Source organism: Pleurodeles waltl, chromosome 1_1 (assembly GCF_031143425.1).
Source record: "Pleurodeles waltl isolate 20211129_DDA chromosome 1_1, aPleWal1.hap1.20221129, whole genome shotgun sequence".
Lineage (NCBI taxonomy): Eukaryota > Metazoa > Chordata > Amphibia > Caudata > Salamandridae > Pleurodeles > Pleurodeles waltl.
In genome coordinates this window covers 629,805,231-629,829,934 of record NC_090436.1, presented here as the reverse complement: position 1 = coordinate 629,829,934, position 24,704 = coordinate 629,805,231, and the positions used below count along the sequence as shown (strand labels likewise).

The 24,704-nt window shown below is 44.6% G+C and overlaps 1 protein-coding gene across 2 annotated transcripts in view; it reads left to right on the top strand.

The window, feature by feature from the left end:
* Positions 1-4,158: 4,158 nt before the first annotated feature.
* The window catches only part of KCNN2 (potassium calcium-activated channel subfamily N member 2), a 558,376-nt gene continuing 537,830 nt past the window's right edge, over positions 4,159-24,704 (top strand). For both annotated transcript variants that reach the window (XM_069226506.1, XM_069226510.1), the window contains exons 1-2: positions 4,159-5,052; positions 6,573-6,668. In XM_069226506.1, coding sequence (XP_069082607.1) covers positions 4,159-5,052; positions 6,573-6,668 — 990 coding nt within the window. The remainder of the gene's footprint in view (positions 5,053-6,572; positions 6,669-24,704) is intronic.

Below are 24,704 nucleotides of genomic sequence, written 5' to 3'. Positions count from 1 at the left end.
AGAACATAACCCGGCCATTTTTATTGACGTCTATCCAGCAAAAAGAAGATCTCTTTATTTCAAATTCTGCATGGACAAGCTACTGGTGGCCTCAGTGACTAAAAGGTGATCTCCAAATCCTATGGGGAGGTTTGACTGCTGTCCTTGCACTTTAGGTGGTTGAGAGACATTAGTTCATTTCCTCCTGTTATGCCACTTCATGTCTTATCTCCGCAAGCTGTATCTATGGCCACTTTTTGAAAAGCCCGGGGTTAGACATTGTGATGACTATTTCAGCATACATGTTAAAGGCATGGAAATTAAGTCACTCATCTATCAATGGCCTTTAGCGGTAATATAATAACTGTCATGACAAAATACTAGTAGCACAACAGTGTCTTCTGAGCTGGTCATTCCTTCGGACCAAGTGGTGTGGAAAGTGGTGCACTAAAATAGTACTACTTCGATCTTGGTCTTAATGGTGTCACCTGAGCTCTCAAGCTAAGAAGTAATTATTGTTAGCATGGTATAGTTAGAAGTGAATGGGGAAGGCACTCTAGGCTGTTGGCATTCCTGGAGTTTGCCTTACATGGTTCCCTTCCTGATTAGCTTCCGGATTTTTACGTCATACACTTAAAGTTACTATTCTCTGGATAATATCTATATATAACTATTTTGAAATTTTCAATAACAACTAAAGATTCATCAAATTTGTAATGAGCTGATCAGAGCACCTTGTGACAAAGTAATTGAATGAATTGGTTGATAAAGAATTTACTTATGATTTTTTACCATTAATAATTTTTTATTATATATATTTCACAATATTTGCACATAATTATTTTAGGAGTTTTTAGTTGACAGCTTAATTGAACAAACTGGTTGTTAATGAAATTGTATAGGGCTATTGACAAAATAGCCCCATTACCAACTTGAGGCCTTTTTATGCATTTTGATGTGATGTTTTAATTATAAATTGTTTAATTCTTGTGGCCGGTTAGGCTGAACCAATAAAGATTATGATTGATTGAAATCACTAATACAAAATAGATCCTTCTCTTGTATTCACACCCATTCCTACTTGGGATCTGACAGAAGCAGTCTTCACAAACCCTGTTAGGGCAGGTGCGCCATCCATGGCAGGAAGTGAGCAAGGCCTTGTGGCTACAGGACCTTTCTGCAGTCTGGAGTAAGCAGGGTATTAGTTATTTAAAATAGTTTTTGACATCATCACCTTTCCGAAATCGGATGTGCTTGTCATTTCTTAGGATTGAAAACCCTGTTGTGTTACTTTGCGCACTTCATTGAGTGCTCCCAGTTATTGATGCAAGAGATGGGTTGTGAAGTGATGGAGGATAGGGATTGCTTCCCTGTAACACGCTACAACAATACGAGTTTCAGTTTCCACTATTTACATCCCAATATCTCTGCAACTATAGAAAATTGATAAAGTAGAAATATATGAGTTATGAGTTAAAATAACACTTGAGTTTGAACAATTCAGTATCTGTGTGCTTTTCTTTGCGGAAGCTTGTTGAACACGTAGTTGTTCAGAATTTAAATTCAGCGATGGAGCAGTGGAGAGAGCTAGATCATGGAAAAGACGATATGCATTCATGCACGATGCTAATAACAGTATTGGGCGTGCCAGAGACGTTTCTATTCGCTAACAGCACAAATGACAAACCATATGAGCTGATTTCGCATTTTTTAATGAAGCATGTCTGTGGCAGGTGTTGTGGGTGATGACCAGGGTTATTCTGCTTCAACCTCATTGTATTTGCTGTGTGGCCAGTACTATTCTACGAGATATGCGCATATTTTGAAGGAATCGCTATAATTTGGAAGCTGACAGTCATGAAATATGTTAATTTTTGTGTGTTGACTTTGTGAACAACACGTCTAGATTGTATTCAATAATAAACTTCGTTTAGGTTATCCTCTTGATGAAGAGTACTTTTCCCCAAAAAATAATGTATGCAAAGAAAAGGAAAAATGTTTCTCCTTAGAGGCCTCACGCATTGCCATCGTAATGTGCACTGGCCATCCATCTGTAGCAGTGATTTGTTTTTTTGAGTCATAGAATGTTTTCGTGACTCCTCGTACATTCGTCGGTGCTAGATTCCATATGCATAAAACTATCACAGTTAATTAAAAAACATATTATGGTTATCCGGCTGGTAAGGGGACACCGTTGTTCTACGATTAATGATTTGCGGCGATTATAAACACCTCGGAGTATGTAGCGCGCATCTTCAGTTCGCACCTGTATTAACTGTCTGCTTTGTTTCTTGTTTTACAGCCTTGCCAGTGATGCTGAGATGGACCCATCAGTTCTATGAGGCGGGTACGTGATATTCATTAAAAGTAATAATGCATGCACTACGCCTAACGTATCTGTATGAAATGTAGGAAGAGACCGTGATTCAAAGAACATCAGGGAGCGCATTTTACGGATTACCACGACCCCTCGTGTTAATAAAACGAATTCCCTGACGATTAATGGTTGGAAGAGATCAAAACTAAATTAATGGGCACCGTGAGTTCATAATCCCGGATTCCAAAGGACGGCGGGAAGGTGTGAGAGTGGAAGATAGTGGGTGGAGATGAGTGTCCATCTCCCGAGAACACCTGGACGTGAGAGGTGTGCGGGCGTACGTTTGTGTGTGTGTTCCTTGTCTCAGGTTTGCAGTGAAATGTATAGAACCTCTTGCTTTGCAGTTGGCGGAGTATATTGTTGTGGGTGTTAACCACGAGGACAATTCAAAAGAAAGGGTCACAGCAAACGAATTCTACGAAGTTATTAGAATGCTAATCCGAAAAACGGCCCCGCGCTGCCTTCCTTGGGGGGGACTGCTCTTGTCAAAGGCTGCCCTTTTAAAATTGTCTGCTAAAATAAATTATTAACTGGAAGTCACCGGAAAAAAATAGACAGGGCGTTTGAGTAACATTAAGGGCGGCGCGGGGTAGAGTGTCAGGAAATTGGATCTCGGTCAACAATCCAATTACTTTAATGAAAGCTGGAGGATCTCGTTTCAATTGAGACGTTCTGCTAATCCATTAGAAGGACTCTCCATAAAAAAGCAATCGTTTTGCTCATTGCTGCCCCGTTTCTTTTCCTCTCACGCACTGACTTCTGAAGTCAAGTAACAAAATGGAGGCGTCGTTTCTCGGGCTTCTCCTTTTCCCTAAGAAGGGAGAAATAAAATCGTATTAACGTAACAATTTGTCTTTTTACGGCATTTGTGTGTAGTGATCACATGAACCGAAAGATGACCGAGAATGCAGTGTGGCGACAGGTGTGGGAACGCATCTTGTGAAAGTCACGTTTTGCAGAGTGAAGTTGTCGTGCTGTGTGTGTCTGCGCTGAAAGTCAACAAACGACTGTGTTGTGTGTTTTGCAGGAGCTGCCCTGGGAGTTGGAGACGGTCAACAGAAGGACACGAGAGGATTCCAAGACCCACCTGAAAGGACTGCGAGGGCATCCAAACAATCTGCCGCACGTTGCTGACAACCCCCGCCACCCCACAAACCACCCCACCCTCCCACCAAACACACACACATCAAAGAGGACGACCCGCCCTTGTAACAACAACCTCTGCGTCCCCTCTGAGCGGGCCCTTCCCAATGCCTCGGAAAGAGAACGCAGGACCCCCGGGGCATCCCTGAAGGGTCTCACAGGACCTTCACGTGACAAGTAGCGCAGCCTTTATACGACCACTCACGGGTTACCTCTGTCCCACATGGTAGACCGTACACAGCGACTTAATACACACATAATAAATGCAGCGTCCGAACGGGTGCTGCAGAAGCCTAAGGGAGAGCGGATTGCAAACCACAGCTACCGAAGTGAGTGATGTTGACCTTGGGTCTTGCCTCATCGCAGAAGGGCCGGATCTGATGCCCGTGGCTCATGGTTTCAGCAGAAATGCCCGCACAAAGGTTCCCTCCTGGGTCCCAGAGACGTGGTGAATGTCACCGAGGTGCTCCGGGTGCCCGGGAAGAAGACGGCGACGGGATCTCCCACACGTTGCCTCGGGAGCTCTGCAGCTTCTGAGGAATCCCCTTACATGCCCGCTGGTCTCCAGCCAAGGCTCCGCCCAACTGTCAACAGACCCCTCCCGGGTACGCCTAGTCCTGTATTCCACGCGAAGCAGGCTCCGACTCTAGGGTGACGTCATGCCCGTTGTTTTGGTGCGTCCGACCAATCGGACGCGTAGGTTGGATTCTACGGGCGCCGAGGCGGCCCCGTCCGCGCTGCGCCGCCGGGTGGACTTCCCCGCCGCCACCTGGGCCACGCAATGCGCAGGCTGCGGCGCCGGCTCCCCCCGCCGCGGCTGTCGCTTTAACAGCGCTGGCATGGGAACGCCGCGGCAGTCCCAGCGCGCGCTGCAGCACGAGCGGCCGCAGAGCGAGCCGCGGCGGGACGGCCCCTGCCCGCAGTGCCCCAGTGGCGGCGGTGGCTTGCACGGGGCGGCGGGGGCGGGGGACAGCCTGCCCCTGCTCCTCCGCACTTCCTCACCTCTAGGCTTCCGCAGCCCGTCCCCAGCCTCCTCTTGCGGATCCTCTTACGGCCGGCGCAGCCCCGGCGATCCCGGCAGTGGAGGCAGCCATGCGGGCTTTCGGCCCCCGACCTGCCAGAGCCCGCAGCGCCGGGAGAGCAACCCCTTCACCGACATAGCCATGAGCAGCTGCAGGTACAACGGCGGCGTGCTGCGGCCCCTCAGCCAGCTGAGCGCCTCGCGCCGGAACCTGCACGAGCTCGACTCGGAGGCGCAGCCCCTGCAGCCGCTCTGTGCGGGGCCCGAGGTGGTCGTGTCCAAGCCCGAGCAAAACAACTCCAACAACCTGGCGGTCGCGGCGCCCTACGGCAGCTCCTCAGGCGGGGTGGCGGGCGGAGGGGGCTGCAAGTCTGGCAAGAAGAAGAACCAGAACATCGGCTACAAGCTGGGTCACCGGCGGGCACTCTTCGAAAAGCGCAAGAGGCTCAGCGACTACGCGCTCATCTTCGGCATGTTCGGCATCGTGGTGATGGTGATCGAGACCGAGCTGTCCTGGGGAGCCTATAACAAGGTACTGGCGGCACCCCGGCCCTGAACTCCAAGGAAATCACTGCTACACTGAGCTTTGGCACGGGAGGTGCCCACTTCATGGCACTGACCTGCGACATAGTCCCGGGCATGAGCTGCGCGCTCTTTGCTCATTTGCCATATGTACGTCTTTTGCTTAAGTCACACTGTACAACAGCCAGGATCCTCTCATTTATTGTTCAGCAACTTATTGACGTTCTTTTCTCGATTACTTCGCTGACAGTTTATTTGCTAAAAGTTTGTCTCTTTTGTAAAACGACAGCACGTGTGCCTGGTGTCGGCAAGCCAAAGCACCCCTTCTGGTCTGTGTAGTGGGGCTACGAATGGCAATGAGTAGGTCCTTGCCACTGTGTGGTGGGTCAGTGTCATGAAGTAATCGCCTTAGTTGTAGTGGAGCTTGCAAAATAGTCCTGATCCTGTCCAGATCTTAAATAAACCAAGCACAACTCTAAAAGGAAGTTGAATTTTCTTCTCAATCCCCAATCCTTGTCTAATTAAGGGGGTGTCATGTTAAATATTAATACTGTATTCGTGATAACTCATTTTTTCTATCCAGAAAGATCTCTAGAACCCAGTTTACATCTGGGATTTCCATCCGGAAAGACTACTCGTCAAACCGGAGCCTACATTTCACACAGTAGAGTAGTTGTTTTCTCTTAGCCCGAACCTGTCTGTAGGTCTTTCTAGAAAATAGCCTTTTAGTTGGACCAGTGTCTGCACCTGGGTTTGTGTAGAGAAGAGTCTTCCTTTTATAACATAGCTGCATCTGACTTTATCAAGAGTCGAGCCTTCCTTTTACCAATGAATGGGTGTCTATCTATGCAACAGCCTTCCTGTCAGAGTAGTCTAACTCGATACAGTCGCAATACCAATACGAAATTGTATAATAATATCCGTATTGGGTATAACTAACCCTATCTCTTGATCTTCCCTACTTAACCTTATTTTGGTTTATATGTATGGGTAGCTCAGGCTTGGTGGGGTAATATGGGCAAACCCCGTGATTTGTGTATTCCTGACATACCTCATCATGTACCCGAGGATATCCAGAGGAGATCCTGCTTGCTAGACCTGAGCCTGCACCTGGATGTGCCCAGATGAGAGTCAACCTGTTAGACTATAGCCCCCTTCTCATTACATTAATACAGTTATTGCCTGTGATTTAGGAACTCTAGACCTAATCGGATGCAAGTTGTGACGAGCCACATTATATACACTAGTACTTGATAACGCAGAGCTCGATGATGGCTTAAAGTAAGCCAGTGCAGTGAGGGAAACGTGTGTGCTGCGCGTTGGGGGCGGTGGGATCGTTGAGTTAGTGTGTAGGGTCGCCCCTCAGCATGCCTCCAGTTGCACCTGGCCGAGCTCCGCGCTTTCCGCCATGTGCTCCCGTTAGAGAGACACCGTGGGCTTGGGGGGTACTGCTGTCCACGGCGCTGGCTTGTGATGCGCAAAGTTGTCGCTCCCTTTTGCCGGACACTGACGTGCTGCTTTCTCTTGCAGGGGTCGCTGTACTCGTTAGCCCTAAAATGCCTTATTAGCCTCTCCACGTTGATCCTCCTTGGGCTCGTTATTGTATACCACGCGAGAGAAATCCAGGTAAAGTGACCTCATTCTGAAAACTTCTCATCACGTTTCCGACTGTTTCACAAAACGCATGCAGCATAAAGCGCCGTGGAATCGCTGTATGTTTCAGAATCAGTGACGTGTCCTGAATTGCGCTATTTATAAGGCTGTGACCAGGCGTACCAGTTTTTATGCAGACGCATGCATTGTTTCTGCACGCTGCTTTAATCGCACTGTCAGACAGACCCGTGTGATGCTGCGTCAAGGCAGTAAAACAGCGTTCGAAAAAGTGTCCTCAGAGTGCGCGGTCTCTTCTGCAGAATTGTCGTGTCTTTACTCTGTGATGCGTTGAGTACACAGTTTCCCATGATTAATGGTCGACAATGTTTTAAATGTGATATAAAGCTGTGTACCCGAAATGCTTCTTTGAATTGCTGTTTGCCACACTTTTCAGTATTTACATCGCGCGAATTTGACTTATGAATGCACGTTTTGTTTTCCGCAAATTAACTTTGCACTCTCTAAAGGAGAGACCATGGCAATGTAATTCACGGTCTTTCTTTGGATCCCATGCTTCGCACAACTGTGGGTGCAAACTTTTCCCTGTTATTCACCTAACAGGACCGCGCACCCTGAAAGTGAATGCATGTCCTTGGCGAATCCTAGTGTTACAGCATCATAAAGACGAAGTAGTGAGTAAAAAATGGAGAATTGAGTGCTGGGCCCCCGCTTAGCTGCAGTGGGTAGAGTCATCTTACACTCGCTGCGCATCCCAGGGGCAGGAGAAAGGAAACGGTGAAGCAAGAGGTTGTGTAATGAATACTTTGGTACAGCGAACTGTGGTACTTGTTTGTGATTTCAAATGATAATCGCCACATTTTAAAAGACATACAAATATTTGTTTTGATCTACGTGTGTCTATATATGTGTTTAGTATTAACACATTTATTGTTAGGCCATCTGTCCGTTGTTGTACTTGTACGGATCGATCGAGGGCTGAAGTGAGCAGGGCTAGGCAGGCCTCTGTTACTTCAATGAAGTGCTTCGGTGTTTAATGTGAGGAGTGAGATGCTGTGCGCTCTTGTCGGCAGGCTGCAGGCGGTTGCTCTCGCGCTGGGTGTCACCGGATCACAAGAGGCCCCACCACCAAGCGTTCTTGCTGCAGTCAGTCACAGGTGGTCATACGATCTGGCTTAAACGGTCTTGCAGCTCCAGGACTCCGTCCACCCGGCCGGAAAATGAGACCATGGGTTTCTTTTCAGGAACTCTTCAGGAACGTGCCGCGCCGTGGCTTCACCTTTCCAGAGTCTTTAATAATGCACCCCGTGGGCTTCAAGGGGGCCTAGTGCCGCGGCCTATCGGATGTGGAGGTGTCACGGCAGATGAGGTGGTGGCCGACCGCATCGATAGTGGCACATTTTACTTGACTTCCCCCATAGCACACACGCTAAATCTCTATTTCGAACGTGTCCGTCATTAAAGTGTGTCTTGTTTGCTTCACGAAGCAGTTTGGATCAAAGTTCATCACAGTATGCTACCCACAGAAGTTGTATATCTAGAACATCATATAAGGTGGTAGGCTGTAGTGGAATCTGCAGGCCTCGGCTCACAGAGCTCAATTTCAGCTGCCATCGGCCATTGTGAGTGCTGTGGTTGTTTCACAGTGTGAAGAAGCACAGTTTTTTTGGTGGGGCGAGTACCGATCCGAGGACAGTGCTAAGAAGGCATATCAAAAACCAACAGAGACAAGAAGGTCGCGTGTTGTTTGTAACAGTTCAGATATTGGGCGCATGCAGAGGTGGTAGCCTGACGTATCGCCATATTTACTCAGAATCGCCATGCGTGAACCGTACCTGTGAATAGGAGCTGTGTGCCAGCGTGGAGAGTTACACTGACAGCATATATGCAAGCACTACGCCAGTACGCCAACACGGAGAGGTGTAGAGTGCCAGTATGGATTATAAGTGTGTGCCAGCGTAGGTCGTAGGAAAGCGACCGTATGAATTTCAGTAGGGCACCAGCCCCGAAGAATAGGGCGCCAACATAGATAGTCATTGTGTGCCAGCATAGGCAGTGTCTTCGTGCTAGCCTGGGTAGCAACACTGTACTGAAAACATAGCAAATATTTTGCTGGATTGTTAGAAGCAGTGTAGTCCTCGTGAATAGTAATAGTGGTTAACATAGATAGTAACATTGTGGCAGCATGCAGAGTAGAAATGTGCAACCGGGGCAAGGATAACATTGTGCCAGCATTCTGAGTAGCAGTGTGACAGCTGTGAGAGTGGCAGCGCGACAGCATGGAGGGCGACAGTGTGCTAACGAGGGCCAGTGGCCAGTATGTAAGGGGCCTTACACACTACTGGAAGAAGCTTGGAGTGTAGGTTGTAGAAATCGCCCTTGTGTTCTGCACGGTTCATGTGAAGTCTTTGCCTCTAACCCTCGGTGTTTCACTGAAGGGCAGCTGGCACCTCGTGCTCTACCCCAGCCCCTCTGCTTCCTTTGTAGAAGTGGCCGCAGCAGAGCGAGCTGTTCACTTCAGCACCGTGGGCAGCGCATGCACAATTTCTGCCGCGCTCAGTTCAGTGACCTTTCCTTCCTGGTGCCATACACCAAGGAACTGTCCCTGGTGCTGAACGAAGAAGAGTGTGCAATTCTGTTCTGCTGACGCCAGCGCCACTGAGGGCTTATTGCTAGCTTATGATAATCAAGGCGTGCGTTCTTAAGTGTGATCTCGTGCCATCGCAAAAGCCATGTTTGGCGGGATAACGCGCGCGTACCGGCATACCTGGGATGTCTGCAGGTATCGCTGCGCTTCATGCAAAATGCATGTGGGGGAATCCCATCCGGGCGGCGAGTCCAGTTACTGCTGCTGGGAGTAGGCGTTGGGTTCCCTATCTTCGTTCACTTCTACCCCCCTGCTGTGTTTTATTCATTGTCCCATTTGGAAAAAATAACCCACTGCACTCCTTACACTTCCACGGCACGCCTTGCATTGTCTCTGGAATTCCTACACCCTGCATTTGAATTGGAAGCACGTGGTTAGAAGCGGAACGCTAATCGCAATCCCCAGCACATGGGAGGTCAAAGGTGCTATTTTAGTAAAATCGTAGAGGCTGTTTAAGATTTGTGTGTAGGGAGAGGTAGAAGCAGGGCCGCCCTTTAGCATGGGCGATTAGGGCCCTGGCCGGCAATGTTTTAAGGGGCGCCTGGAGCTGTGTGCATTAGGGTTATGCCAGCAGCATCGACCCTTCTCACCCAGCCTTCATTATCATAGTTTGGGCGATCTTTTTAACACACCTTTAGTAGTGTGACCAAGCATACCGGTTTCCTACCAGCAGTCCCAGCAGATTTTGGGAAATTTAGCTCATGTCCCGATTTTTAGAACGGGTCAAATGAAAATGGGGAGGGGGTGCCTCTTTATGTTTTCCAAAGCAGAGATAGTTAGCAGCTGTTATGAAAAAGAAAAGTACTGGCTTAAAAAATGCATTTTATTTCGGTTCTTAGTGGCTCTGTCAGTGTTTTTAAATAGGCCACTGTCCTGTACTGAGTACTGGCACATTCTTATTTTTAGAGGGAGAGTACCTGCACTTCTCAAGAAAAACAGTAGTTTTAATTGGAGAGTACCGTCACTTCTCAGAAACAAGCAAGTAGTCTGGTAGAGAGAACGTGCGCTTCTATTTTTTCCATTTCAAGCACTGACCTCTGCTGTAATTTTGTGCTGATGAGGCTGTCATACTGCATGCGCTGCTGAAGTATAATTGTAGTCCTTTTTCTATTTCTATGACATGTCACGATGTTTGATTTTAAAATTCTGGTCATCCTACCCATTAGCCCCTTTTCTTGCCCTCTCTCCACCATCCGACCCCTGCTGACACACATCAACAAAACCATCATCTGCGTGAGACAGCTAAGCTTTCTGTGATAGCTGGGGGATGTCCAGGGATGTTTGTGTTCCGGAGCCAGTCTCTGCTCATTCAAGTACTGACCAGTGAACACAAAACGGTCCCTCTGCTGTTTCAATTAATTCACTACCATCAGCAAAGGTGTAGAGATTTCTCTCTGGCCACGCTGAGGTACTATTTTAGCGAAGGCCAGCTCTGGGTAGGAGTGCGAGGGTGTATTCCTCCTATAAGCAAACCACAGTCATTCGAGCCAGCATAGTTAACATTTTCATTATCCCTTTAAACACATTTTTGTTCTTTCTAGTCAATATAAAGTTGAATAAAATGCATTATAGTTTACCACGGATTATTCACCAATTACTCCATTGTCATCTCAGACAGAGCCGACTCTTGCTCGGCTAGCACCCTGGGTGGGAAATAGCTTGAGGCCTTTGCGTGCTGCTAGTGAATTAAATAACACCACAAAACAGTCCCTTTTTTGTTCATCAGTCCCTGGGTGATTACTTCAGAGCACTGACTTGACTCTGAACAGAAATATCTCCAACCCCCCCCCAACTCACTTCGTACACTCACCATTAGCTCCATAATTCTGGTGCTAAATTGGTTTGAGTTGGGCTGTGGCGGAACTGGGATAGAGGGTGACAGTGAGATGGAAGGTCAAGGAAAGGGACTGGCAGAGTGTTAAAAGCAACCAACGTGGCATGTTAAACACCAATGAAACACATTGCACTTTCAACAGAATCATTTAATGCCAAGTGAGAAGGGCGCTGCTGTTCACATGACCGTATTGCTGACATTTGTTCACCCCTCTGAAGATTGCCTACGGCTGGGCCCAGCTTTGCCATGCCAAGACCCGCCCTGATCTCAGGATAATCCGTCTGTGATCGGGAGCTTAAAGGGCAGACTACAGGAGAAGGATAGCAGGATATTGAGTCTAAGGTGGAGTCTGCGTTTCCAATGGAAAGAAGGGGAAACCAAAGCACACCATATCCTGATAACCACTGATGCAGAACGTTCGAGAGTGCATCATTTCAACTGATATATATGTGGTATATGCATATATATGCATATCTCTCTCTCTCTCTCTCTCTCTCTCTCTCTATTATATATATATATATATATACATATATATATATATATATATAATGATATAGCTTATGATTTCCTGAAGTTCTTTGACCTATCTTTCCCCATGCATGTTTTTTTTATATGTTGAGGGTATTTAGAGGTGTGATTGCTTTTTATGTCCTTAATGGTGGTGGTATTTGCGGATTCTAATTGGTTCCTACCCCTTTTTGCCATAAATGTCCTGCCATAAATGTGCTGCCACAAAATTCTCACTCATTTTTGGAAGGATAGATTTTGCCTTTTGCTCTTTGCTCAGTTAGACGAAGACACTGACAACATAAGATTGCCACTAAATCTAATACACACATTAGCTGCTTTTGAGCAAACATCATAAACCCTATCTTTTGTTGCATATGGGAATATGTCTGTGCTGTGATTATTTACGGTAAAGGCTCAGAGCCGGTTTAGAATCAACGGAGCTGTAACCCAAGTAAGGGCCAGAGTGAGGACATGCATGTAGAGCAGAACATTGTTTACGTTTTCCTATCAGTATGACAAAACAAGTAGAGCACAAGGCTTCCCTGTTCAACAGATGGGGATAAGTCATGATGGACAATGCAGTTCAATTGGATATTAAACACCAGGTACAACAAAAAGTAAAATAAATTAGATGGGGGTTAGGCAATATAGTTATGGAATTTAAAAGTGACTACTGCCTTTTAAAATAGCGCACATAGGTATGAGGGAAAAAAGGCTATTAATGCGACACATGGCAATTGCAAACAGTTTACAAATTGAGCAGCTGGGTGGGTGCTACCTTTTTAAGTCATATATATATATATATATTTTTTTTTTTAATGGTGTGTCCTGATTACCCAGTACATTGGTTGTGCGCAATTGTTGGCTTTACCTTGCTGGGCATGAGTTTGCCGCCTGAGAAGAAAACTGCTCAAATCGTTCAATGGAGTATGTCTTTCTCCACGTCCTAACACTTGCTGGATCGTCCTTCTGGGTAACTTATTTTGGGATAATTAAGAAAATGACAAAATAAAGCACTAACAACTCCTGTTGGATCCCCACTTTCAGAGTGACTTGACGGGCCCTTAGTTGGCTCCTAATGCTGAACTTGTCTCTGTAGGAACAGAATGGTAAGTACTTTTAAAGTAATTTCTTATCGGGTGATTAGGCTGGATGCTCTATTGTTTGCCCCTCCCATAAACTGGTTATGGGAGAACTTTCTCACTGATTTCCATTAGGAAGATACAGGTACACAGCCTTATATAACCAGGATTAGTCTTATAGACTGTATTGCATATAGGCGTTAGCAACCTGTGATCTGGGCTCTGCTTTGGTGGTGGTTTGACCACCACATTATGACTGTGGCGGTTGTGCCATGGTTGGACCGCCAGCACCACCAGTTTATCTCCATAGGAGGGACTGACGGTGCTGGTGGTCCTAATCCTCCAACGCAGTGCTGCAAGCAGCACCTCCCTGGGGATTACAACCCCTGCCAACGTTTACATGGCGTAGACTGGGTGCAAGGGCCCCCATGGTCAAACCAATCGTGCTGTTTACTGTCAGTGAATAACATGATGGGTGCTGGTGCACCCTACGCACTGCAACAGTGCTGCTGGCTCAATTATGTGGTAAACTGTTTCCCGCTGGGCCTCCGGGCGGAAACACAGTTTCCGCCTGCTGACCCAGTGATGAACTCGTAATGGGACCCGCAGGAAGGTAGCCGCACTGGTGGCAACGTGACTGTGGCAGTTTCAGCGGACGGGCTTTTCCGTCCACGAAACTCATAATGACCCCCTTAGTTTTTGGAATGCTTTTTTCTCAGTGCATCTCTTGGGCTTTAGCATCCTAACACCCAATTAGAGTACTGCAAAGAGAGTGAACATCATTCACTGTGAGATAGAACGTATTTACAAAATGAGATTTGTTACCGTTTGTACATTTTCTCAAAATGAAAGACGGAACCAGCTAGAAGGAGGGCCTAGCTAAGACCTGTGTTTCTTTGTATATGTTTTATCTACTTGTAAATCAGTTTTGTACTTGCATTATGATTTCGGGACTGTTTAATTACAGTGTTTGAATAAAGGATACTTGTCAATTTTTAAGTTTATCTGTATATATTATTTTGAAAGCAATTATTGTAAGCATAATGATATGCTTTTATCACTTGGTTAAAGCGTCATACTTTGTTTTAGGTTATGGATTTGCCTATTTTTGCAGTAAATAAAAAAACAGTAATTTACTTGAGGGATCTTCTCGAGGTGGTGATGGAAATTAAAGCAGTTTCTTGGTGCTGTAATTTGTTCTGCATGGCCAAAGTCCATAAGAGAAGTACCTGCAGGATGATTTGGTGGGTCCTTTGATGATCTTTGCATAAAAGGTCTGTCTTTGGGCATAAAGCTCTTCAAGCTGCCGCAAATAGCAATTAAACATGTTCCATGCTTCCCAGCAGGGCACACTTTTCTCTATCCTTCTATTCATTTATCTGGTTTCCTTGCACCTCTGACAGAAATTGGGTTGTTAATTTGGGCGGAGGAGGGGTCAGTTACCACTTTAATAAACACCCAGTGCTTCAAATGGGCCTGTACTGTCCGGTACAGAGTACAAGCACTTTTTTATTTTAAGAGAGTGAGTACCTGCACTTCTCAAGAGACACATAATACTTTTAATTGGAGAGTACCGGCACTTCTCAGAAATAAGTCGGTACTCCAGTACAGAGTACCTGCACTTCTATTTTTCGATTTCAAGCACTGTAAACACCCCCTTGTTAGTGTTCAAACCGTAGCAAACATTTTAAATTGAAGAACTCAGTCACCAAACTAATTTAGAAAAATAGATCAAAATGTTATAAGTTACAAGATACACAAATGATCAAAAGTGGAACCGGACATGTGAATTTTGAAAGTTGTATTTATTTTTTTGAGGAACAAGTTGTCTGGAAAATCTTGAAAGGTAAAGCACCATTGCAAAATATCAGTTTGTGGTTGACTGGATGTGTGGTGCTGTTTTAGACCAACTGCAATGGACTGAAGGTTGGTTACACTAAACCGGTCACCCTGGTTAAAGTTTTTATCTTCTACTTAGTCTACTTTTTGGAAGTCAGAATCTTCAGTAGGGCAGGGTCCAACACTGAGGATGGTAATGGTGTCTCTAAGTCTGATACCACATGTTCATACTCCGGCTGATGTCATTTGTTTTTGCAGCAAAAAGTCAGAAAAGGACAAAGCTGAATTTTGTAGCCGTCTAGCTCACTTTACCTCTCCAATGGATTTGCCACCTCACCTGGGTCCAAGGTTTTACCTTTGGGTTTAATCACTCATTTGGTTCCCACAATTCTCCAGTGGGTAAAGACTAGAAGCTGTAGTCAGACATGGTTCCATGAGTCAAAATACCTTCACCAAATGGTGAGGTGGGCAAAAAGATGGATGAACTTTGTTTTCTTGCCCGCCCTGGGTGCGCCCTTACTGGGCAGGCCTTGGCATCTTTTATAGAAGCCTTTTTTTGCCACCTCTGGAGGGTGACTTCCACTTCTCTTCAATTACTAGAAACATTCTTTCTAGTAATTCCTGCAGCCTTCAGGTCCTATGGGCAGGCTTCAAGGCACAGGTTCTCTGACCAGTCAAGGCTCCTGCAGGATCCAATTCCTCCCTGGTCCGGGAGTGCTATGAGGAGGTGAGCTGCAACTCTTATATGGTGGACTAGACAGTAATGTTCCTTCCCAATTCTATCTACTTTATCACCCTGTCTCCATCTCTTTTCACATCACTTCATCTTCAATTTATTGTTTAAAATTCCCAGAATCTTTAAATTCAAAATTTCTATCCCCTTCCTCCATCATAGTGGGAGAGTAGCGAGGGGCCCTGCTTCTCCCTAAGCACCCCTGTATTTAATTGATGTGCCCTCCCTCTATCGGAGTCAAGAACACACACATTTCTCACCGTTGTGACAGGAGCCAGAGAGCCTAGGAAGGCCCAGAGAGTGAATGGGAGAAGGCCCTGTCAGCTCTATTTGGCATATTCAAGTTGAATGAAGTAGTGTTAAGGCGTTCCTTTGTACTGCTCTTGGTCCCCTCTCGTATGGCTAATACCTGTTAAGTGGCAATTTATTGACAAAACACCCAACCTTCCTGGGACGAGATGCAAAGCCATTGTCCGCTGGAGAGCAGAGGCATTCTTTGAAGCTGGGAATGCGCACAGAGATAGGATGAGTGTCAAAAGTAGTTTTTTGTCACCTAGTTTTGGCTCGGGCAGCACAAAGGACATTTTTATATAGTGACTTTTCCACTAACATCATAAAACATCTAATTTCACCATTTAAATTAGTTGTTACATCCAAGGTTAAATAACTGAGTCATTTTGTTAGTATTTTACCTGGCAAAGATGCAAATTAAAGATTTTAATATACAGTTGGGCTTCCTCATGGAGAATGTAGCTGAAGCTATACAGTGGCAACAGCCTTTTGATGTTTGTCAGTTGCAGGATGCATATCTAATAGCTAGTGTGGCACTATATATGTGTGTGTGTGTGTGTATATATATATATATATATATATATATATATATATATACACACTGGAAATAAAGGTTTCACGGACGTTATAATTAGGGTCAGACTTCACACGTAAAATCCATAGACATTCAGCAGTTATAGTTACCTTTGCTAACTATAACTTACGCCCCCCTCAATGCACTGCTTAGGACCTCACATATTACATCCCTCATGACATGGTCAGTGGCATCACTCATGACATCTCAAATGACTCACTGATGACATGACTGACATCGAATGAGTGTTTCATAAAAGTTTGTTCATTTTAAATATATATACTAAGCTACTACATATGTTAAATTAGTGTACTTTGTGTAGTACTTATGAGTGATTCTATTTCTAACATATGTTATGTGAGTGGCTGTGTGTCTGTATGAATGTGAGAGTGGGTGGGTCACTGGCTGAGTGGGTGTGTGAGTTACTGTATGGATCTGTCAGTGGGTTTGTGAGTGGTTGTGTTGCTTTCTCAGTAGGTGTGTGAGAGGCTATGGGTGTTTGATTGGGTGTGTGAGTGTTTTGTTCTGAGTGTGTGAGTGACTGTGTGCCTATACGCAGTACAAAGGAAAGCCTTAACACTACTTAGCTCATGTAACTATAACTACCAAATTTCTGTGGTTTTGTATGCGTGAAATCTGAGTTGAACAATAACATCCTTGTAACCTTTGTTTTTTTCAGTGAATTGCTAAGGTTTTTTCGTTTTATTTCCTAGCTATAATGTTCCTGTAACCTTTGATTTTTCAGTGAATTTTAAAGGTTTTTTAAATTTTATTTCCCAACTGTAATATCCCTGTAATCTTTGCTTTTTTTCAGTGAATTTGTAAGATTTTTTCTTACTGTAACCTGTAATATTTAAGAAGGGGTACATAAGTGGCTGTATGGATCAGTGACTGTGGGGGTTATTCTAACTTTGGAGGAGTGTTAATCCGTCCCAAAAGTGACGGTAAAGTGACGGATATACCACCAGCCGTATTACGAGTTCCATAGGATATAATGGACTCGTAATACGGCTGGTGGTAAATCCGTCACTTTTCCGTCACTTTTGGGACGGATTAACACCTCCTCCAAAGTTAGAATAACCCCCTATGTGTTGTGTGAGTGACTGTATGGGTCTGTGAGTGGCCTTATTGGTCAGTGAGTGGGTGTATGTGCCTGGGAGCGGGTGTGTGAGTGACCTTATAGGTTTGTGAATGTGTGTCTCACTGGTTTTGTGGGTGTGTGAGTGGCTTTATGGATCAGTGAGTGGGTATATGAGTGGCTGTATGGGGCTGTGAGTGGGTCTTTGGTTTTGTAGGTGTGTTAGTGGGTGTGTTAAAGGCTGTATGGGTGTGTGTGGGTGAAAGAGTGACTTCTGTGTGCAAACAAATCACTTCACACAAGTGTCTCTTAAGAACTGCTCCACAGACACATGCAGCAACATCTCTGTGTGCAAGAAACTACAGAATTTTGTGGGTGTGCCGCCAGCCACCATCACCTGTAAATACACCATTAAATCACATAGTTGTGTGTAACCTATAGCACCAGTTCTAATTCAACTGTGGCACCTGGTATGTTTATTTTTTTTAAGTCCATTAAAAGATTTTTCTTTTTCCTGGGGATCCAGCATAACTTCTAACAATACTTAAAATATATATGGACAATGTACAATTAATGTTTTTTAGTAAGTTGTTTACTAAAACAGTTAAAAAAGTATAATCTAATAAACAAATATAGTTTACAATGTCGTTTTAATACATTTTCCGGATTTGCGATGACGTTGTGACATCACCATAAATACCCTGTGACAGGGAAAGAAAGTGTTTGGTTAAAAACCTCTCAACCTTCTTCATAGGAAGTTCCTCCCACTTTTTTCTCTTTGAGTGTGTCTCTGAATCTAACACCATATATACTAAGCTGCGTAGCTGTTTGTTGAATTTGAAGCTTTTGCTAAGTTCAGATATGGCATCTTCCAGTACCCAAAAGCCAGAACAGCACCAGATGGAGAGCTCATCTAAGGAGGAGCATCCTACCCCAAAAATCAAATCCATAGCATGGACGTTTTTTACCATCCTGTCAGGATAAAAGAAGATTCTTGCCAAACGGGTGCAGTGCACTCTGTGCCACAAAATTTTGTCCCGGGGCAGTTCAAAGACATACTCCCATGGTACAAGCTTAATGCTAAAGCATCTAAAAATTACACACCTGTGTCACCTGGCAAGAGCACACAGGAACAGAGATGTGCAGCAGCCCTCTTCATCATGTGCAACACACTTGGCACTTGTAGATTTGCTACAGCCTCCTGCTCCAGATATGATATCAGCAAGAGCTCCAGAACAGCTGAAAATTATCATCTTCTGTTCTGAAAGCAACAAGGTCCTAACTGTTGGAGATACCAGCAGTTTTCAAGGCCGCCAGAACCCACAAATGCTGTTTTTTCGAAGAGTTATTGCACAAGTTCTGTGCATGTTGTTTTTACGTTTTTTTATGGGTGCCATTTTTTGAAAATAAGAAAAAAACACCCAAAAATCCACATAAAAAAAAATACAAACATTTGAAAACTACAAAAAATGTTCCTGTTAGAACCATCTTTTCTGGTTTAAAGAAAGACAAAGTATGCTTCATGTTTGTGAATGTGTCTTTCTCTTTGAGTGACTATATGGGTGAGTGGATGTTTGAGTGTCTGTATGGGTGAGTGAGTGGCTGAGTAATTGTATAGGAGAGTGAGTGGTTGTGTGAGTAGTATGGGAGAGTGAGAGTATGAGTCATTGTATGAGTGGGTGTGAGTGGCTAAATGAGTGAGTGAATGGCTGTATGGGTGAGTGAATGTGCATCTGAGTGGGTGTATGGATGAGTGAGTGGGCATCTGAGTGGCTGTATGAGTGTGTCAGTGGCTGTATAGCTGACTGGTTGGCTGCATGAGTGCCTGTATGAGTTAGTGGGTGTGTGAGTGGATGCATGTGTGGGAGTGAATGGCTGTGTAAGTAGCTGTATGGGAGAGTGAGTCTGTGAGTGGGCGTGTGTGTGAGTGGCTGTGTGAGCATATTGGAGAGAGTGGATGTGTGAGTAGCTGAATGAGAGAGTGAGCGACCGTATGAGTGGTTGTATGAGTGAGTCAGTGTGAATGGCTGTATGAGCAAGGCAGTGGCTCTGAGTTGCTGTATGAGAGAGTGACTTGGTGTGTGAATGGGCTATATGTTTGAGTGGATGTGTGAGTGGTTTTATGAGTAAGTGGTTGTGTGAGTGGCTGTATGGGTAAGAGTGGGTGTGTCGAGGGAGTTGCTGTGTGAGTAGCTGTGTATAAGTGGATGTGTGAGTGGGTCTGTGGGTGAGTGTATGGGAGAGTGATTGTCTGTGTGAGTAGCCGTATGGGATAGTGAGTGGGTATGTGACTTTCTGTGTGAGTGAGCGGTTGTATTAGTAGCTGTATGGAAGGGTGAGTTGCTGTGTGAATGGCTGAGTGAGTGACTGGGTGTGTGAGTGTCTGAGTGGGGGTGTGAGTGGTTGTATGGGTCAGTGAGTGGGTGTGTGCATGATTGTATCAGTGAGGTGCTGTGTGAATCGGTGTATCGGTGAGAAAGTTGTGTGAGTAGCTGTATGAGAGAGTGAATGTGTGAGTGGGTGAGTAAGTGGGTCTGTGGGTGGGTGCATGGGAGAGTGAGTGGGTGCGTGGTTGTATCAGTGAGGTGCTGTGTGAATCGGTGTATTGGTGAGAAAGTTGTGTGAGTTGCTGTATGAGAGAGTGGATGAGTGGGTTTGAGTGAGTGGGTCTGTTGGGTGTATGGGAGAGTGAGTGGGTGTGTGAGTGACTGTGAGTGTATCACTTTGTGAGTGGCTGTATGGATGAGTGGTTGTGTGAGTAGCTGTATGAGAGAGTGATTGGTTGTATGAGTAGCGCTATGGGAGATTGAGTGGGTGTGTGAGTGGCTATATGTGTGAGTGGCTGTGTGAGGGTCTGTATAGCTGTCTGTGTGGCTTAGTGAGTACCTGCATGGGCAAATTAGTTGGTGTATGAGTGACTGAGTGGATGTGTGAGTTGATGTATGGGTGAGTGAGTGGCGGCTGTGTGAGTAGTTGTATGGGAGAGTGAGTGGATGTATGAGTGAGTGGGTGTGTTAGCTGTATGGAAGAGTGAGTGGCTATATGAGTGACTGGGTGTGTGAGCGGCTGTGTGAGTGGGTGTGAGTGGTTTTATGGGTGAGTGTGTGTGTGAGAGTGCCTGTATGGGTGTGTGAGTGGCTGCATGAATGAGTGAGTATGTATGAGTGACTGTATAGGTGAGTTAGTGGTTGTCTGAGTAGTTGCATAGGAGAGTGAGTGGTTGTGTGAGTAGGTGTATAGAAGAGTAAGTGGTTGTGTGAGTAGCTGCATGGGAGAGTGGCTGTGTGAGTCGGTGTGTGAGTGGTCTATTGGGGGAGTGAGTGGGTGTGTGAATGGCTGTATAACAGTGAGTGGATGTGTGAGTGGCTGTATGGGTGAGCCAGTGACTATGTGAGTAGCTTTATGGGAGAGTGAGTGGGTGTATATGTGAGTAGGTGTGTGTGAGTGGTTTTATGGGTGAGCCAGTGGTTATGTGAGTAGCAGTATGGGAGAGTGAATGAGTGTGTGAGTGACTGCATTGGTGAGTGACTGGGTGTGTGAGTGGGTATGTGAGTGAGTTGGTGTGAGTGTGGCTGTATGGGCGAGTGGGTGCCTGTGTGAGACACAGTATGAGTGTTGTCCTGTGTGTGTTATTGTATGTATCAGTGTATGCCTAGGTGTCTCAGTGTATGGATCAGTGTGTGACTGGATGTGTTAGTGTCTGCATGTGTGTATGTCCGGATGTGTTATTGGATGCATTAGTGTTTGCCTTGATGTGTTAGTGTCTGAATATGTGTGTGCTTTGATATCTCAGTATATGCATCAGTTTGTGCCTGGGTGAGCCAGTGTCTGTCTGTAGTGGTGAGTATATGATGGAGAATGTTTCTGTAGCAGTGTCTGCCTGATAGTGTGATATACTGTATGATCGTATACCTGAATTTCTAAGTGTATGCATGTGTATGTGCCTGGGCGTGTAATTGGCTGCATTCATGTTTAGGTGGGAGTGTTAGAGTCTGCATCAGTAAGTGCCTGGGTGTGTGAGTGTATTGAAAGGTGTGTGCCTTTGCCTGCTATTGGATGCATTAGTGTTTGGCTGGGTGTATCAGTGTCTGCATCGCTGTGTGCCTGGGTGTCTCAGTGGTATATTACTGTCTGGCTTAGTGTGTACCTTAAGTATGTAAATTTATTCAACAACACTGAAAAAACGAACTAGTAACTTACATTTCTACAATAGATGGTTCCATTGATCTGTACAAAAACATAAATATAAGTTAATATTATGTTTTATAAAACTAAACAATATATTTTAGTTTCTGCAATGCAAAAGTAATGTATTAATAGAACAGTACACATATCATACAGTCTTATATACAATGTAAGCATTTCATCTTCCCTTTTATACTGTTCTCAGGTTCAATATCTATACACCATAAAGATACTGTATAAAGAACCGTCTGTGAACAGCAGGGAAAAAACAATTGTTTGGGTTGTAGGAAACAAATCCCCAGAGCTGCACAGAATGTCACTGTAAATAAGCGATACTATGCATTACACTCACTACAATAATTTAAGGGATACTTGTACCTATACTAAATTAATGTAAAGAGACATACACTAAAAATAAATTTTGTTTTTAGTAAAAGTACTACAATACCACTAATATATATAAAGGACACTAGCATATGGAAATCCTTATAAAGACATCACCCATGGTAGGCCGTATGATCTCATAAAAACGGATAATACATGAACTACAACTACACTATTTCACTTTTCCAATTGTAATCCAACCTGGTAGGTTATAATGCAGTGTTTATTTGATTCTGATGTTGCTCTCATTACAATGGATCCATCCCGTTTTGGTCTTTATAAACAGATTGTAAACTCCAGATGTAACACTAACTACTTCATGAAAGATGATAGCCTCAGTAGTATTTTTTTTCTTCCAGAAATACTTTTTGTCCTGCTTTATAGTTTATGTCTGTTTCCAATTTACTACCATATGCTCTGCATTGTAGCATTACCGGGACATAAGCATCTTGAAAGCCTTATAAAGACATCACCCTAGTTAGGCAGTATGATGCCATAAATAATCATAATACAACTGCCATAACTATGCTATTTCAATTGTTTTCACTTGTATTCCTCTTTAGAACTTTGATAAAAAAAAAAAGATAAACATTTGGTAGCTTAGAAGGCAGTCTTTGCTTGAATGTGAGGTTGCCGTCATTACATTCTGTCCATCCATTTTTACTTTTTAAATAGATAATATTGTGTCCAGAAGTTACAGTAAGCCCTTTATGAAAAATAGCCTTAGTGGTGTATGTATTTCCTGAAATAGATATTTGTCCTTCCTTAAAATTTGTAATCTCTGTTTCCAATTTAGTCCTATCTGTTCTGCATCGCTGTAGCATTAGAATAAGATACTTGCTACTTCTTCGTATACATAAAATTTACATAAGATCGGAGTGACTATTTCTGCAGGTATTGTTCTGTGTAGCTTCTTTAAACGATCTCTCAAAATTGACAGTTTGGCAATCTGGAAGCGCTGAGTAAATAAATCGCTCTGAATCTATTTCTGTGCTTGATGTCAAAGAATAATTTTCACACTCAGGGTTCCATGAGTAACTAAGCCCAAATAAGTCATCAATAGGTACTTCCTCTTCTTCTAAAATTCCAAACACCACCATTAGAAATGTCTGCGCATATTCTTGAGTGTTTCGGGTAAACTCAACAGATTCAGTGCAAACATGTACAATGTGTGACACACAATGTGTTTTACTTCCATCACTGCAGAGAAGTTGTAACGAAGCAAACAGTGCAGAGCACAATGTCTTCTGTTTTCTCTGTTCAGTTGCATGAACAATATGAGGTAATGCAGGCCTTGAGAAATCTACTCGTTCACTTGCTATGGCACTCAGATTTAATCAGGTTGAGCTAAATGTAGAACCTACTTACCTCTTCTGGCAGTTGACAAACTACACGCGTTCTGTTCAGTCACAGTGAAGGAGGAATACAGTGCCTTTAAATCTTTTTATGTTGTCACATTTGCTCTGTGTTAGAAATGGGGTCTTTGGTTGACAGTCAGGTTACCCCCTGTTCAAGCAAGGACCCTCACTCTAGTCAGGGTAAAAGAGAATCCCCCTCAGCTAACCCCTGCTTACCCCCTTGGTAGTTTAACAGAGCAGTAGGCTTAACTTCAGTATTTGTACCAACACACACTGTAACTTAATGAAAACACTACAAAATGACACAACACCAGTTTAGAAAAATAGGAAATATTTATCTAAACAAAACAAGACCAAAACAACAAAAATCTGACATACACAAGTCAAGTTCTGAATTTTTCAAAGATTAAACTCAAAAATAGCGCTTGGAAACACAAAATGCTTCAATGAGGTGTTAACACGGCGTCGTGACAGAGTTGTTCCCAACAAGCCGACACCAGCGGCGCCGGACACGGATTCGTGTAGACCCCCAAGGACAGTGCCTTTGGTGAAGAGTGAAAACAAGCCGATGCGCGAAGTCTGGAATCTCGGCGTCTGTGTGAAACGTTGAATCCACGCACTTCGAGCGGCGTCGGTCACAACGTGGTGCAGCGACTTCCACGGATTTCCACCAGGTTTCCTTTCAAGGGCCCAGGGACTGGATAGGGCACCTCTTGTCAGAGCAGGAGTCTCTCCAGAGACTCCAGGTGCTGGCAGAGAGAAGTCTTTGCTGTCCCTTAGACTTCAAACAACAGGAGGCAAGCTCTAAATCAAGCCCTTGGAGATTTCTTCACAAGATGGAAGGCACACAAAGTCCAGTCTTTGCCCTCTTACTCTGGCAGAAGCAGCACCTGCAGGATAGCTCCACAAAGCACAGTCACAGGCAGGGCAACACTTCTCCTTAGCTCTTCAGCTATTCTCCAGGCAGTGTTCTAAAGTCTGTGGTTTTGGGTGCCTTTCTTATACCCAGTTTCTCCTTTGAAGTAGGCCTACTTCAAAGTAAAGTCTCTTTTGAATGTGAAATCCTGCCTTGCCCAGGCCAGGCCCCAGACACTCACCAGGGGGTTGGAGACTGCATTGTGTGAGGACAGGCACAGCCCTTTCAGGTGTAAGTGACCACTCCTCTCCTCCCTCCTAGCACAGATGGCTCATCAGGAAATGCAGACTACACCCCAGCTCCTTTTGTGTCACTGTCTAGTGTGAGGTGCAACCAGCCCAACTGTCAAACTGACCTAGACGGGAATCCACAACCAGGCAGAGTCACAGAAATGGTATAAGCAAGAAAATGCTCACTTGCTAAAAGTGGCATTTTCAAACGCACAGTCTTAAAATCAACTTTACTAAAAGATGTATTTTTAAATTGTGTGATCTCAGAGACCCCAAACTCCACATGTCCATCAGGTTCCAAAGGGAATCTACACTTTAATCAGATTTAAAGGTAGCCGCCATGTTAACCTATTAGAGGGACAGGCCTTGCAACAGTGAAAAACGAATTTA